Raw genomic sequence first — 16,391 nt, 5'->3', positions numbered from 1 at the left:
TGAAAGGCCCTTCCTTCTTCAATGGTGATAGTAGCAGTCTACTGTCCAGTGATAGCAGCTCTCTTCATTGTTCTGAAAATGGTGAACTACCGTTTGCACAGGGCATTGGATGAGGGAGAAATTGTGGAGAGGAATGCCAATGAACATATGGACAGGGGTGCAAAAACTGAACAAGGCAATACTTCAACCAGGAGAACAGACAGCAATGGGCCCAGGTAAGAGAGCTTCATCTGCTTATGTGGTCAGAGTTGTTTCTGCACACACTACTTACTTATAACAGTAGTCCTCATCAGGCTGATAACTGGTAAATCAAGGTAATGTGAAAAAACTGGGGATATTAGCTATATCTGTAACTTTGGATGTTTCAGGGAATCAAATGGCTTTTTAAAGTCAATCAAGAAAAGGGTGACCAGATGTCCCAATTTTATAGGGACAGTCCCGATTTTGGGGTCTTTTTCTTATATAGGATCCTATTACCCCCCACCCTCTGTCCCGATTTTTCACATTTGCTGTCTGGTCACCCTAATCAGGAACAACAGTTGCCTGAAATGTAGCTTATTTCATGGCATTTTGTGAGTTTGAGGGTGGAGTTTAATATGTAACAGCATACTTTCCACTTCCCATCTGGAAGATCCACAAGTTCTGTGCCTCTCATAGTGGCCCTGTTCCCAACTCCATGCAGGGAAACCTTTTTGGGGGGGGCGGTGGGGAAGGGAGAGTATGTTTAGGTTTGCTCTTAACTGAAGTTCAAACTAGTGATGGTGGTGCATCTTTTTAGAGATGGCGTCACATTGTAGCTTTCTTGCTTAATAATAGTTCCAAAAAGCACCTTCTTTCAAATGTAGGAAATCAAGTAAACACTCAACTCTACCAGTGGATTCTAGATGGCTATAAGTGCATCTAATCAAATGGGAATTTTGGTTAAGGTTCTGATTCTGCAAGTACCTTCTAATGATGATTATACTGATAATGATGTAATGGTCAGGTCATGAATGACAATAATTGGTGTATATATCTGTTACAACTTACAAACATTGGCTAGCTAACCTTCACAACCTCCTTTACAGTTGGTAGGTATTATTCCCCCTTCTACAAATATTTGGGATGGGCACATGGGGAGGGGATCTATTTGGTCAAGTAGTAAGTGACTTGGCCTAGGCTAAAAATGGAGTCTGCATAAGAGCTGGAATTAAATATCTGGTATTCTTTGATTTAGTGTGCCAAACCAGGCCCCTTTACCCATATGCCCTTTGTTTAAAGGGACAAAATACAATCCAAAAAACACTCTTAATACTTCTTCAAAAATTAACATGCTCTGACCTCCTTCCTTCTGAAGTTTGTAGCTGGTTTTTGCAGACTGGCACTGGCACTGGCCTGCTGCATACTGTTTGCTGAAAGTGAGCATGTAGAAAGAAGCCTGTCAATCTGGCCGTATATTTGCTGACAACAGCAGTTTACATCCTGTTTCCATTCAGAAACTGGAACTTGGAGCAAAAAGGGTTTTAAAATTCTGACTTAACTTCTTTGTGTGTTTGTATCTGTAGCTAATTAACTACAGGGTCTGTCTTTTATGGGGTGCAGATGGATTGTCAAATCCTGTTCTTGAACACCCCTTGTAAATCTGAAACTTGTTTAAAAAATTTCTGCCATAGCACTCTTCAGCACAAATCAGTATGAAACACTTGCTTTTTTGAAAAAGCTTATATTCTTTGGAGATAATTGGTCAAGGAAGTTGCACACATGACATTGTGTAGACTGTAGATAGAGTTACAAAGAGACAGTAGCAGATGGGTACTAACTAATAACACATTTTACACCTAGTGTGTTCAGTTTCCAAGTCAGAAGGCCAATTTTTTAAAATGACAGATTGTCAATTCACTTTCATGGATCTAAACTGGTAACTTCCATATCAGAAAATTGCTGACTTCTTCAATAAAATTGTATTTTGGTTTTTCGTTGGAAGTGGCTTTACTGTAATGTTCAGTCAGGCTACTAAGCTTTCAAGATCTTATTTACACTGTATTTATGCTTTAATTCATTGTTACAGTCACTAGCTGAACTCTGTTCCTAGCCAATTTAAATAAGATCGTGGTAGTTGGCATTGAAATAACTGCTAATTTTTCCTAACATTTTCAAATTACTAACTCCTATCTCATGACTGTCTCACTCCTTAATCTTGAACTAATTGTTACTACTTGTTGTGGACATAGCTTTTGCATTAAGTTTTCTTCCCATCTGTGTATGATAACTTTGTCTGCTTCTGTGACTCTTGTTCTGAAACTGGCAACTTCTCTCTCACTCAGAATTCACTTGCAGAAGTAAACAGATAAATCAGAAATGGAAAAATTCCAGTGTTTCATAGGGAACAAATGAACATATAATTCGCCCAAGATTATAATTGGTTGTAAATTGAAGGTCTGAGTTTTGAGGAGTTGCAAAATCCTTTTTAGATGCCATGATTTGAGTTTTGAAATCCATACTTCTTCCTATGCCTGCAAAACTAATTTTTATATATTCCTAGCTTCAGTAATGCTTTGTCAGTCTTTTATATTCTGCTAGGAATGACTGCTGTACAACTCTAGGTTTACTTGTATGGGGGAGCCTTAGTGGGGTGAACTATTCCTCATGCTAGCTTTTTTTAGATCATTTAAAAGAAAACTGTGCCAATTTTGCTCAACCCAGCCATCTGAAAATTCACACTGAGAAGTAATGTGCATGCTAATATTTTAAATGCATGCAACATTTCTGAGTATGCTACTCAGTGGGGGCAAAATAGGAATATTTTTGCAAGGCATTATTATACTAGCACAGTTGCGGCTGTAAGGTATACTGTAATTAAACTGAAATGCTCATTTTAACTTCATTTATTTTAAAACCATTTAAGGAATATCCACCATTTTAGCTAAAACTGAAGTTAGTGAGCCAGAATTCAGTGTTTGCTTTCAACCATTGTTGATGATAGCAGGAATGCTTCAGCTTAAGGAATAATTAGTTACTTGTTGCTATATACTTTACACTGTTGAGCCATGCCAAAATGGGGTCCCATTTTCAAGTATTTCCTAATTGGTTGGAGATGGAGCATATTTATCCCATTCATAAACTTTTGTTGCAGAAGGCTCTAGCTTTGAGTCAATGTAGGCTGGCTGAAAATCTGTTAATTTTAGTTTAAACAAGATTCAGTTTATCCTGCTCGAAATCCTCTGGCCCTAATTCTTAGCAGCTGCTGAGTTTTGCCATCTTGGGAGGTAAGGGAAGGCTCAGATTCAGGAGGTGGCTGAGGATCATTCTAGTTCCCAGCATAAATTAGAATGTCTTCAGTGACTGCTTTGCATTGTCTCCAAGAGCCATTGCACAAGTCCAAAATCGCCAGATTGCTGTGTGACCAAACCCTCCTAGCACAGCATATGGTAAGTGAAGTAGAAAATGTACTTTGGTACCTATTTGTTCACATACCTTGAAGTTTTTAAAAAACAAACAAACCCAAACAGCCTGTATTAAATCAAGACTTGAAACATTGTGCCTTTTGAATTACTAGCAAATATGAGTAAAGGTAATGGGAAGAGTGGTTTTAAAACATTGTATTGTCTTTGTACTTTTTATTTAGTGACCCTGGTGGAGGGATTGAGATGTCTGAGTTCATACGAGAAGCCACTCCCCCAGTTGGCTGCAGTTCACGCAATTCTTATGCTGCTCTAGACCCAAACAACCAGGTAGGAATTAAAGCTAATCCAACTACTGCTATCTATAATCATTACTGTAGTCTTTGTTGCTGTTCCCAGTAAGCTTGCGGTCCCCCGTTTTTCCATCAAAAGAAAAGCTTAAACAGTCTGCTCTGTCACCCTGTTCCTTTTTAGTTTCTTTGTAAAACACTTCTTCAGTGCCCTAGGACCAATAGTTGAAATGTCTTTTCTTTCCTACTACTCCATTAGCTCTACAGCTTAATTTCTTTGGGAACTTCTTACCTAGCACTTCCATATTAAATTCACCTTTTTAATTACCCAAATGGCAAATTTCATTTAAGTTGCTAAGAAGATTGAATGGAAGTTTCTTCCTAGGAAGTTTTTTTCCATTACTACCTTGTGTGGCTTTTTCTTATTGTGCTAACTGGCTTTTTTGAGAGACATTACTCTTGACATATCAGGGAGAGTAGTCATAAATGTTGGCTAAAGGGAACAGAGCAAGATAAGCTGATGGGAATGGAGAGACGCTAAATCTCTCTCATTTCCAGAAGAACTGTGCCAGTGTCCCAGTTACTTTGATCCTCTGATATGTTTTTTGGAGGTTTGAGGGGAAGCAGGGTGGGGAGGGGAGGGGTTATAATTACAGGCCACTGTAGCCAAAATGGCAAGGTTGTGTGAATTTTTCAGATTTCAGTTTTAATGTAATTGTATTATGCACTACTTGTTTCTATAGCATTACGTGGGTACTCGAAAATGAAGTATGTTCACAGCAAAGAAACATTTCCTTCACTAAACATGTATACTCACTTTTTATAAGGTTGGTCATACTGTCTTGTCCACCTATCTTGCAGAAAGTAAGTGTCATGGCTTTCTGTTTTCTTCTCCCTCCCCATCAGGGCAGGACTGTAAGAACTTGCTGCTAGCATTTAATCTTTTCAATAGAACAAGTATTTTGGGGTTGTGGGAGGAATAACGAGAGGGCTCTTTAAACCAGTGTTGGTAATATATATAGATATCTCTCCCATGGGCGCAGACCAAGTTTGAAGGGAACTCAAACAGTTTGTGGCTTTATAAACACTCCTCTGTGATTTTGATGCACTGGTATGACTGGTAGTGTTTAAAGCACATGGAGAGGGCACAAGCTGCTTTTTGCTGCTTGTAACCCATTTTTGTGTGCTTTAATGCTAACTGCACAGTGTTCTTTGGCTCCATGGTGGAGAAGGAGGGTGGATTAAAGCTGCATCTGTGCTTGCAAAATTGGGACCTGCTATTCTCAAATCATGGAAGTTGTAATATTAACTGGGCATAGGGACAGTAAACACCTGAGCCCTGTGTATGGCTTAAATGCGTAGGCGGAATTAACTTTTTCCAGTGCTTATGTACCAGTTCTGCTTGTTCAGCAAAGCACTTGAAGGCAGCAAGATTTACAGGAGAAAATAGCTGGATTGTGGCAGTATGACCTACATCCTTTCTTCATGGAGATGAAGTAAGGATGGTGCTTTACATAATCCCTTTCTGTTTTCAGCTGCCACTCCTTTTTGCTTTCTGCTTTATATTCTTTCCATCTCTTCTTCCATTTGCAAGTTTGAGCCTGTCAACCTTGATAGTTTCCCTTTCAAATCAGTAAATCATGAGCAGAATAGTGGAAATGCTTATAGCAAGTAAATTCCTGTGGCTTCTCTTTTCAATCTAATGTGTTAATGACTATTTTAGCTGAAAGTATACTACTATCACTATAAAAAGAACAGGAGTACTTGTGGCACCTTAGAGACTAACAAATTTATTAGAGCATAAGCTTTCGTGGGCTACAGCCCACTTCTTTGGATGCATCCGAAGTGCTGAGTGGAGCTTGACAAAAAAATGTCAGTGGATAGAAAGTTCACAGAAAAATGCGTTTTTTGGGACACTGAAACTATTTGCAGATTTGAGTTGCTGAATTTAATGAATAGTTTCAGCTGAAATTTTTTTTGGAAATCTGTTCCATTTTTACACTTTCAAAGGAACAGTTTTGGAAGTTTGTTTTGAAATGAAATGTTGATTCTAAATAACATCTTGTTTCATTTGACTTGAACCATCTTTGTTTTGGCTTTTTGTTTTTGTTAACAAAACAAAACAAAACAAAACAAAAAAACCCCAAACCCTAAAAACACTTCCAGTTCAAAATTAACAGAATATTTTTCTGGATTTTTCATGTCAATCACCAAACTGGAAAAAAAACAGTTATTCACTCAGCTCTAGTGTTGAGTGAGGAAGCAGAACTTGTGTGCATGCTTGTATGGCTTTTTAATAGTACTAATAAGGTAAACTTCGATTCCACTGAATTGTTCAGAAAAGTGGATTACATACCCTCCTACAACTTTAATGTAAAGTGAAGACATAGTTCATAAAGAGAGCATTCTGAAATAAAATGTTAGTTTTAATGCTTGAAGGTAAAGAAATGTATCAGGCTTTCTTTAGACATTAAGCAAATCTTGCTTTTTTAACTGGTAGTTGCAAATGTGATGCAAAGACAAAAGTATGTTTTGGCCTTGCGCAGTAAAACTTGTATCTTGAATGTTTTTGTTTTCTTAAGTTATGTACTTAATGGGGATAATTTGAAGCAAAATATGTGAAGAAAGCTAAAAATTCTTAACATGATATTAAGAACACAAGCTCTAGCTATAAAACAGCTACTGCTCTGCAAGGTTTATCAAACTAATTCAAATCTGTTACAGATTTTTCCTAGGGTGAGATGTTTGTCTTTTTCTCCTGTCACCCCTTCGCTGGAAATCAGCCATTTTAACTTTGTTCTTAAATCCTTTTCATAAAGGGAAAGGGCGTAATGTGGGGGGAGTGAGCAGGAGCAACAGCAAAAAGAGAGCCTGCTAATCTGCAGGCTAAGATAACTGCACCTAGTCAGAGCACAGTAGGAGGTATTCGTTGCTGCTGGTCTGTTTTTGAAGGAGTCTGTGGCAGTGGTGGTTGAGGAACTGGGCAAGTGGCTTGGGAGTGTAGCAGCAAAACCAACCCAAAGGATCAGCTCTGTGTGTTCAAAGGGTTTCATCACTCTTGCCCTTCATGTATAAAAATTGAATAGCTTATGAATCTGTGTTCTTAATTTTTCCTACAGCTGCATAAATACATGCTATTGTTGCTGTACTGTCCAGGGCACAAAGCTAGAATTAATGTGTATCCTCCATCTTTTTTTTTTTTTTTTTTTAAATGCTTATATTGTAATCTTTCTAGGTGAGGGATTTTGTTCTGTTTTGTACAGTGCCTAGCACAATGGGATCCTGGTCCATGATTTGATTTCTTAGGCGCTATAGTAATACTTTTCAGATTTATTATTTATTATATGCTGCAGAAGTAGTTGCCAGGAACAAAGCTGATCAAGTAAATCAGTTGTGTTATGATACTGGATATGCTTTTGGGATTTCAGCATAATTTATTAAGCTTTCATCTATACAATCAGTTGTAGCCATGCAGCTTGTTGGAGAGATTTATGCTTTAATAGTATAGCATCATCAGCAGTTGTCCAAAGCTGTCTTCTATAACTCGGACAATATCGACTCCCAGTATTGCATAGCTGGATCCTCATCACCAGTATGTCTCTGCTTATTATTTTAAACAGGTTAAAGGAAGTAGTGACAAATATTTCAATATCCATTTTTTTTTTTCTTGAACCATTATAGGCTTCATCATTATAGGCATCTATAGCCTGACGCTTGTCAGCCTGGCAACAACGTTGTTGTGGTTTATTTCAATATTGGATAATTTAAAGGGAAGCTGTCAGGTTAAAATCTGCATATTTAAAAGACTGAAGTCTCTACTTCCAATGGGTATAAAGAAAAGAATGCAACTTGGTAATAACTAAGGCCCTACTTGAATTGTGGGATGACTGTCAAGTAATTGTGGCTGAGTTGAAGACGAGAAATGGAAAATCATGGAAAAAATAATAATGGACCTTTATTAATTGCAGTAATTTGAAAAAGCCAGAGAAGACCTAATGTTTAAGAAAAATTTGCTGGAGCACTATAAACACTCAAGTATTGTTATGCATATATATATATTTTTTTATAACCAGACATTTTGCTTCAACTATTTTACTATCATTAATGCCTGGGGTTTACATCAGGAGCCCCAGCCCCTATCAGCTCATATAAATGGGGTCTACTGTATTAATTGAGAAAAAGTGTGTTGCAAACCTCAAAATATGCAAAATTGTGGACTGTGCAAAGTAAGCTAAAATTGCGATGGAAGCCTAATATTGTGGGATCCATAATATCGCAAATTAGGTAGAGCCTTAGTGTTAACTCTTGAATAATAAATTAGATGGCTTACCATTCACAGACAGTTGTGAAGACACAAAGGACTGTTAGGTGCCCAACTTCTGGCACCTAACTCCCATTTGTGCCTTTGGATATCTCCCTTACACGTATAAGTAAATAATGTACACATTGCAGCACTATGAAACAGCAGTTGCCGTGTAACTCAGAAAAGGCTTACTCTTTTTTTTCCTCCTTTTTTATATGCCCTGTTTCCAGATTGGATCAGGATTATCTCGTCTTGGAACAACAGCAACCATCAAAGGTAAGATTCTGTCTATCCTTGATATTGCCTTGCAGCAGCATTTCAAGTCAGTGTCCATGTGATGTTTCCAAATCCTGTCCATCATCTTTACCTTTCAGCCTGCCATTGTTATAGGAGTAAGTGAGTACACTGCCTGATGACTTGAAAAAATTCTTAATTCTTTGAGCGTTGTGATTACAAGTGCAGAGAAACTTTTTAAAACTTCACTGGGAAAGGAAAGCATAGAAATCCATGTCTCACTTCCTGAAAGGTGCTTACTTGACTTTTTTCTCCTCTCCCTCACTCCCTATCCTTTCAAATACTCGTTTATTACTTACCCTGCAGCCATTGGTCCACCTGCTGCAATACTTTAACTTGATATTACTGGATGCTAAGCATCCAACAAATAAGGAGGGAAGTAGTATTGTTCAGAATAGCTATTTTAAAATGCATTTCAGTGGAAAAGATTATTTCTAACAGGCAAAATGGAAGGTGGCCTCCTTAAATGTGCAACTTTTTAATTTAAATAAGGAAATAACTGGTTTTCTTCCCTGCCCTGCTAGTCAATCTATGTACATTTTTATCCTCTTGATGGTTCTGTTCACCCTTCAACAGTGTTTAGCCACTAGTGTGGCTGTATTTGGGCAAAATTCTGATAGAGAAGCTGTGCACTGGTGTAAACTGTGTCTTGTACCAATGCAGCTTAACATGGCTTCAAACTGGGGAAGCTGCAGCAGTGTAATTCACAGTTTATACCAGTGTGTTGTGTCTGTGCTTTATTCCAGTGGCTAAAAACCGTAATGTAAACAAGGCTCAAGGAAAGTCATAGCATTTTGTTTCTGCTAGTCTTCATTAATCAGGAGGTTGCTTTCAAAAATAGGCAACAAAACACCTAACTGTTAAAAGCAAATAACTTACTGTCTGCAAAATACAGTCACGTTAGCATGATTAACCTAGCTTACTGCATTACCTGGCAAACTCCTAAAATGCTCCATCTTCTATTAGAGAATTGACATGATTGCTATTTTGTGAATTTGCATTTCAAGCTTATTTTAAGGGATATTGTAAATTTACAATCCAGTAAATATTTTTTAAAAAGTAGCTTCGGGTACTTCACCTACCTCTGAGCAAAACTAAATTTTCAGCAGGCTTTCACTTTCCTATTTCTCTCTGTAAGAATATCCTTTTCCTTTCCCACTTGCTATATTGAAGACCCACACAATCAAAAGGAGAACCTGCTTATACACAAAGTAAAACTAACTGATAAAGTAGAAACTTTTCTCCAATTCCTTTCTATTACAGTAATCTTATGTTACTTAATTATGGTAGTTAAAACATTTTCAAGCAAAGTGACTAAGCTGAGGTCTTAGTGCAGATTTTGAATCTTGTTAGTGAAATATTTTAAAAATATGTGTACCCTCAATAGATTTAAAAGTTAATATTTTGAGCACTAATATGCTTTTTACAATATATAGGAGATACTGACACTGCGAAGACTTCTGATGATATCAGTTTAAGTCTTGGCCGGAGTTGTAGTCTTTGTAAAGAAGGGAGTGAAGAACAAGGTGAGACTTCTGGTTTATTATGCTTTAATCTGGCATTATGGTCAGTGATTGCCATAAAACTTCTATATTGGTATGCACTTCATCGGGGCTATTCAGTCCTCCTAATGTCACTTTAATAAATGTTAGTTTAGAACAACTCAAAACCTCCTAGTTGGTCATACAAAAAAACCTAACACTTCAGTTAAATGTCAGGGTCTGTTACATGTAGGGTGACCAGATAGCAAGTGTGAAAAATCGGGATGGGGGTGGGGGGTAATAGGCACCTATACAAGACAAAGCCCCAAATATGAGGACTGTCCCTATAAAATCGGGACATCTGGTCACCCTAGTTACATGAAGCTCATGCTGTGTCATTATTGATACTGCTGGACAGAATGTGGATAACTCATTTATTTTTTAGGTGGAACCAAAAAGATGGTGTCTTGAAGTTTCTCCTTTTCTTAATTAATTACAGTAAGCCCTTTGGGTATACAGTGTGCATCCTCTGAAGTTCACCCTTTGGATGCATGCTCAATTATCTGGCATCGTCCAAAGGGTATTGGATGTATGCTGTATGTTCTGAAAAGGCATGACACTGGTGTAGTTAGGTACAACTTACTAAAGGTTAGTAAGATTTTTGGAGTGGGTTTTTGTACTTGAGGGCATATTTACAGCAAACTGCTTGCAGGATCAGAAACTGCATGTTGCAGCAGTGTGTGTGAGAACTATTACTGTGATGCCTTGAAATGTATGATCATGCATCCTTTCATTGCATGTTAACTTACATTCTATGGTTGTCAGTAGTTTTATTTTTAAACCTGTTTTCATGGGTTTATAACTCTATGAAAAAATCTTGTTAGATGTGAAGCTTAGTATAAACTTGCAGCCTAGAGAATTTGTTCATGGTGACTTCTCTTAGTCATATTTCAGAGGAGTAGCGCACCTAAGTAATGCCTAAGTATAAATTGCACCCTCTTACCCAGTAGGCAGAGGTGAAAGTAAGCAGGTACGGTCCGGTACAGCGTACTGGCAAGAGCTGGTATGCCGTGCTGGACTGGACTGGCTTCCCTGGCGGGGATTTAAAGGGCCCAGGGCTCCAGCCGCTGTGGGGAGCCCCGGGCCCTTTAAATCACCACCGGAGCTCTGGCAGCCAGGCTCACGCAGGGATTTAAAGGGGCCGGAACTCCAGCCATTGCCGGGAGCCCCTGGCCTTTGTAAAGCTCTGGGCCCTTTAAACCCCCCCCCCCCCGGCCCTGCTGCCACTACCCCCAGCAGCGGCAGGGCTCCAGTGGCACTTTAAAGGGCCCAGGGCTCCCCACAGCGGCTGGAGCTCTGGGCCTTTTAAATCCCTGCCTGAGCCCGGCTGCCAGAGCCCCGGAGGGGATTTAAAGGGCCTGGGGCTCCCCGAAGTGACAGGAGCAACAGGCCTTTTAAATCCCCGCCGGAGCCCTGCCGCCCCAGGGTAGCAGTGGCAGGGCTCCCACGGTGATTTAAAGGGCCCGGAGCTCCGCGGTGGCCAGAGCCCTGGGCCCTTTAATTCACCCCTGAGCCCCAGGGCTCCCAGCCGCCTCTGCAGCTGGTAGCTCCAGGGTGATTTAAAGGCCCTGGGGTTCCCTTTAAATAATGAAAGGCCCCACCTCTTCCGGTTGAGACCACGCCCCTGCTCCGGACTCGGATGTACCGGTAAGTCCTTTAAGTTACTTTCACCCCTGCCAGTAGGTAGGTTCCCTGTGTATTCAGAGTCACGACTGTTTGCCTCACTGACAAGTAAGTTTCAGGCTTTCTACTCCAGCTCTGCAGTGCTAGCTGAGAGTTATCTGGATTCTGCTCCTTCTTGTGCATAGGCAGCGCTACTATGTATTAAGTTCCAAGTATTAAGTATGTATTTAGTTACACTTGTATGAACCCACTGTAAACAATGAGGGCTGGTAACTGTTGGCCTAATTTGGCCTCCAGGTCTTCTATATTGGTGGTAATGCACAAGAAGGAAAAGAGCTTCGTTCTTGATGCTTTCTGCAAGGCAGACAGAAGGAAAAAATCTTTCTGTAAATATAATATAAATAATTGTAATTTTAGTGCATGTGATACTACAGTTGTTGAGACACATGACACCTCATGATGCTCTTTGTACAGCACCATTTTCCAGAGTAGAGCTGCAGTTCAATTTTGAATGAGTAGTAGCTACTTATTTACCTAAATCTGGGATTCAACATTGCAGTTTAGAAGAATTCTAATAACTTCCCCTTCAGGTGGAGTGTGATCAAGCTGTTCACTGCCAGTGCATACAGATTTGTTAATATGAGCATTTTATAGTCTATGGTAGAAAACTAATGCACTTGATGGGTTTTTCTGTATGCCTTTTGGATCTACTTTAGTCACTTCAGTCAAGGGGTCTTAACTGCTCTGATCACTTTTTTAAATTTCTGTAAGATTGTGAATGTAGTCACATTTACTGTATTTTCCTACAAAGGAGCAGATCTGATCCTTTTTTTTTTAAAAAAAAAAAAGGAACTTAATGCACATACTGTATCAAAGAACATTAAGTCTGTGACACAGATCACTAAAGGAGAGGAATCGCTTTTTTGACCTTCAATAATAAGGTGTGATGGTACATAATGTTTAATAATTCTATTCTGTCCAAGTATTGAAGATGTATAACTCTCAATACAAATGATGTACAACTGTGCTCTGTCTTGACACAGTCCTATCTTACTCTTAGTGTTTGGTAATGTAGCCCATGTTTAACTCACATGAGTGCTGCAGCGATATTAGTATTTTTGCTGCCATTGTCTACTAACGTACTGCTCAACAGGTCTCCCAGAACCTGAAATGCTGCAGTCTAGCTAACTGGACCTGTAGAACTTATTTATTACTGTCATAGCAAGTAACTAACTTTTCACTGACCTGTTTCTTTTGTAACCTAGTAGTAGAAAAGCAAAGTTGTATGTCTTGCTGACTTTAATATTTTCAAATGTACACTTACACAGATTTGGCAGCTGATCAAAAGATTCTTCATCTGGTCTCCAATGACTCCTTTGTCTCCATCCAGCCTTCGTTATCCTCTGGCCAGGATTTGCCAAGGGACAACAGTGATAAAGTGTGCCTCCCTAACAACCACCACGTGGATCAGTCTCTATCTAGTGCATGTGACACTGAAGTGGCTTCTCTTGTACCTTTGCATTCCCACTCCTATAGAAAAGATCACAGACCACGAGGTGTGCCAAGGACCTCTAGCTCTGCTGTTGCTTTTCCAGATGCTTCTCTAAATGACTTCCCTCTCTATCAACAAAGACGAGGACTAGATCCAGTCAGTGAGTTGGAAGCTTCCAAACCCCATTGTGGATCCAAAGAATCCTTAGCTGAGAACTCTTGTATTTCAGGAGTCTTTCAGTTAGATGACATCCTGAAAAGTAGCAGCCCCCAGCAGCTGGCCAAGAGTGGGAAGAGCAAATGTTTGAAAGCAGAAAAAAGCGTGGACAGTCTGAGAAGCCTGAGTGGTAGGAGTAGTGGTTCAACAGAAAGCTATTGCAGTGGAATTGATCGTGACACTAACAGTACCATCAGTAGCTACAAAAGTGAGCAGACCAGTTCAACTCATGTAGAAAATGTGTTGTCAGAGCATGAGGAGTCTCCTAGAGAAGAGAGAGAGACCAGCAAGAAAAAGGACTGCTGTATTGACTCAGAGGATGACAGTAGCTCTGCTACGGATAAAAGGTCTAGTAGTGAAAGAACTGCTGTAGAAATGAGCACTAATAGTGGTGTTCAAGAAACAAAGGATTCTAACACATCCGATGAGATACACAGTCAAAGGGGTCTTAGTGCCTCTGCTTCAGAAGAAGCCAATAAGAACCCCCATGCCAATGAACTGACTACACAAGTAGACAGGCCACCTGGGAAGGCTGCTGAAACAAGAGATGATCAGAGTGAGAAATTGGCTGCCTTAGTTGATTCAAGAACTTGTAAAGAAACAGGTGGTAAACAAAAGGAAGGAGATGTACGACCTAAATCATCTAGCTTAATCCATCGGACAGCCTCTGTTCATAAATCGACCAGGAGACGGACAGGAAAAAAGCGGGCTAGTAGTTTTGACTCAAGTCGGCATAGGGAATACATTTCCTTTCGAGGCGTGTCTGGAACCAAACCCCAAAGTGCTGTGTTTTGTCATGACGAGGACTCCAGTGATCAGAGTGACTTGAGCAGGACCTCAAGCATGCAGTCAGCCCACCAGTTCAGCAGTGATAGTTCTTCCAGCACCACTTCCCATTCATGCCAGTCTCCTGAGGGCAAGTACAATGCTCTGAAGACCAAATACATTAAAGAAAGAGGAGGCGCAGACTCAAACACCTACAAAGCCCATTTAGGCTCTGAAGGAATTAGCAAAAAACGTTCAACACGTCGAACTTCTAGTACTAACAGTGTGAAGAGTCGTGCCAGAGTATTAAGTCTGGACAGTGGTACTGTAGCCTGTTTAAATAACCCAAATAGCTTAATGGCACCAGGTAACACAAAACAATTAACCACTTCAAAATCAGATTTGGAGGCCAAAGAGGGAGAGGTGCTAGATGAGCTATCTCTATTGGGAAGGGCTTCACATTTAGAGTCAGTCACTCGTTCTAGGAATAGTTTACCAAGCCAGGCTATGTTTCCTGAAGGGGAAGAGCAAGAATCATCAAGTGGAGGTAAGTAACAAAGCTACCAGAGGTAACATTACCACATGTTGCTAATAAATTTGGTATCCATTATTACTTGCTCTTTGACTTACAACATAAACTATGCTTCAATTCTTCATCCTGTTCTGGTTTTAGTTTTACTAGAGACAAAAGAAAAGCTTCCCCATGGAAGTTCTGTGTTTTAGAGGACACAAAGCTTTTGGGACTGTGTGTAAGGGCATGTAATGAAACATTATAGAATCCATTGTTGATATTCTTTGTTGTTGTTTTTTTTTTTTTTACCAGAACTGTGTCTTTGGGTTATATCATTGTAACTGAGGTTAGACCTGCTTCACTATTGCTCTCAAAACAAATTAAAAGAACCCTACATTAATTTATAAAGCTTTTTTTAAGCCTGTGTGCTACTTGAAATTGTAAGAATAACCCTTCTTCTGTGCCTGTTAATTGGAATTGTCTAGCATGGCTTGGCACTACACTTAAAAAAAAAAAAAAAAAAAAAAAAAATCTGCCGTTATGTCTTGAATTGCTTTTTCTCATGACAGTTTAGTTACTTCACTAAATCTTTATAGGAATTTGATTTTTTGCATTAACCTTGCCATTGTTACCAAGGTGGTTGAGCAAAGTCATTTGCATCAGGATTAGCTTTTTTTCTCATTATTATGAGCCAACCCAATCCTTCCAGTGACAATGAGGGGAATGTAGCTTCCTGTTGCTGTTTAAAATTGCTTGGATTACTGATGGAACATGAGACGTAAACTTGATTTATTGGTTGCAGGCAAAATGAGCATACGGATGTACTATTCTATTTTTTTCATACTGAGGATTTCATCAGTATCTATCAATCAATCATCTCTGTTTCAGCTTCTGAGCTTTCATGAGTCATTTTGCCAAACTGGCTATCTTAGACCAGAAGGTTGTCACTGGGTTGTGGACATTGAATGGACCAGAAATAAGAATTTTCAGGACCTCTGTATAGTTACTGATTATTTCAGTCTGACTTCTAGTTTCCTTTAAATTTGGATTTCATCGCAGATATCTGGATCCTGTTAATGAAAGTCATCAAAACTATAAAACTTCAAGTGTGTAGGTAGATGCAGCCTGTATAAACATTTGTAATTAAGTTGTAAGAAATTGTAATTAAGTTACTTTTATTAGAGCAAGTATTAAGTTTGCTTAAATCATAAAAGGTAGTGAATATTTCATCTTGTAAGATGAAATTTGTTTAAAGTCCATCTGGAAGACTAAACACAACTTATACTATCCCTTTACTGCCCTTAGTTTAGAAGTGAGCGTTATAACTTAAAGTACATTTAATTTCTGAAAAATTATTGTGAAACTGGCATTAGGGTTCTGTCAGTGATTCTTGATCAAATTTCATTTGGTTTGTAATATATATATGGTCCTGTTTAGTTGCCTTTAGTGTGAAATCTGCAAGTCAAATTGGGTTCTTTCTAGCTTGTCTATCATTAGTAATGCTACGATTTAGTCATGAGTATTTTTATTAAAAGTCATGGACACATCACGGCAATAAACGAAAATTCACAGCCCTATGACCTGTCCATGACTTGTACTATAAATACCTCTGACTAAATCTTATCTGGGGGGCCCCCAGGGAGGGTCTGCTGCTCTAGGGGGTGCGGGGGCTGCAACACTGGTGGAGGGGGTGCTGAGCAGCAGTTGCTCCGGCTGCCTCTGGGAGTGCTGTTGGGGGCCACTGAGCTGTGGCTGCTTCCGCTGTCCTCGGGACCACTGCTCAAGTGGTCCCCAGGGCCGGCTGGGGCCGGCTGGCCGCTTCAGAAGTCATGGAGGTTGCGGAAAGTCACGGAATCCGTGGATTTCCGCAACCTCCATGACAAACACAGAGCCCTAATCATCAGTAATGAGTTCTGGAACTTAACAAATCACTTAATGGAGCAATCTGAGTCAGGAAAGAATCCAGCTTGTTCTTT

The 16,391-nt window shown here is 39.5% G+C and overlaps 1 protein-coding gene across 2 annotated transcripts in view; it reads left to right on the top strand.

The window, feature by feature from the left end:
* The window catches only part of PCNX1 (pecanex 1), a 130,991-nt gene that overhangs the window by 8,257 nt on the left and 106,343 nt on the right, over positions 1-16,391 (top strand). For both annotated transcript variants that reach the window (XM_065404495.1, XM_065404494.1), the window contains exons 2-6: positions 7-215; positions 3,605-3,710; positions 8,204-8,249; positions 9,704-9,793; positions 12,760-14,451. In XM_065404495.1, coding sequence (XP_065260567.1) covers positions 7-215; positions 3,605-3,710; positions 8,204-8,249; positions 9,704-9,793; positions 12,760-14,451 — 2,143 coding nt within the window. The remainder of the gene's footprint in view (positions 1-6; positions 216-3,604; positions 3,711-8,203; positions 8,250-9,703; positions 9,794-12,759; positions 14,452-16,391) is intronic.

The sequence above is a fragment of the Emys orbicularis genome, chromosome 4 (assembly GCF_028017835.1).
Source record: "Emys orbicularis isolate rEmyOrb1 chromosome 4, rEmyOrb1.hap1, whole genome shotgun sequence".
NCBI lineage: Eukaryota > Metazoa > Chordata > Testudines > Emydidae > Emys > Emys orbicularis.
Note: the sequence above shows the minus strand (reverse complement) of the source record. Positions and strands in the feature narration are given on the sequence as shown.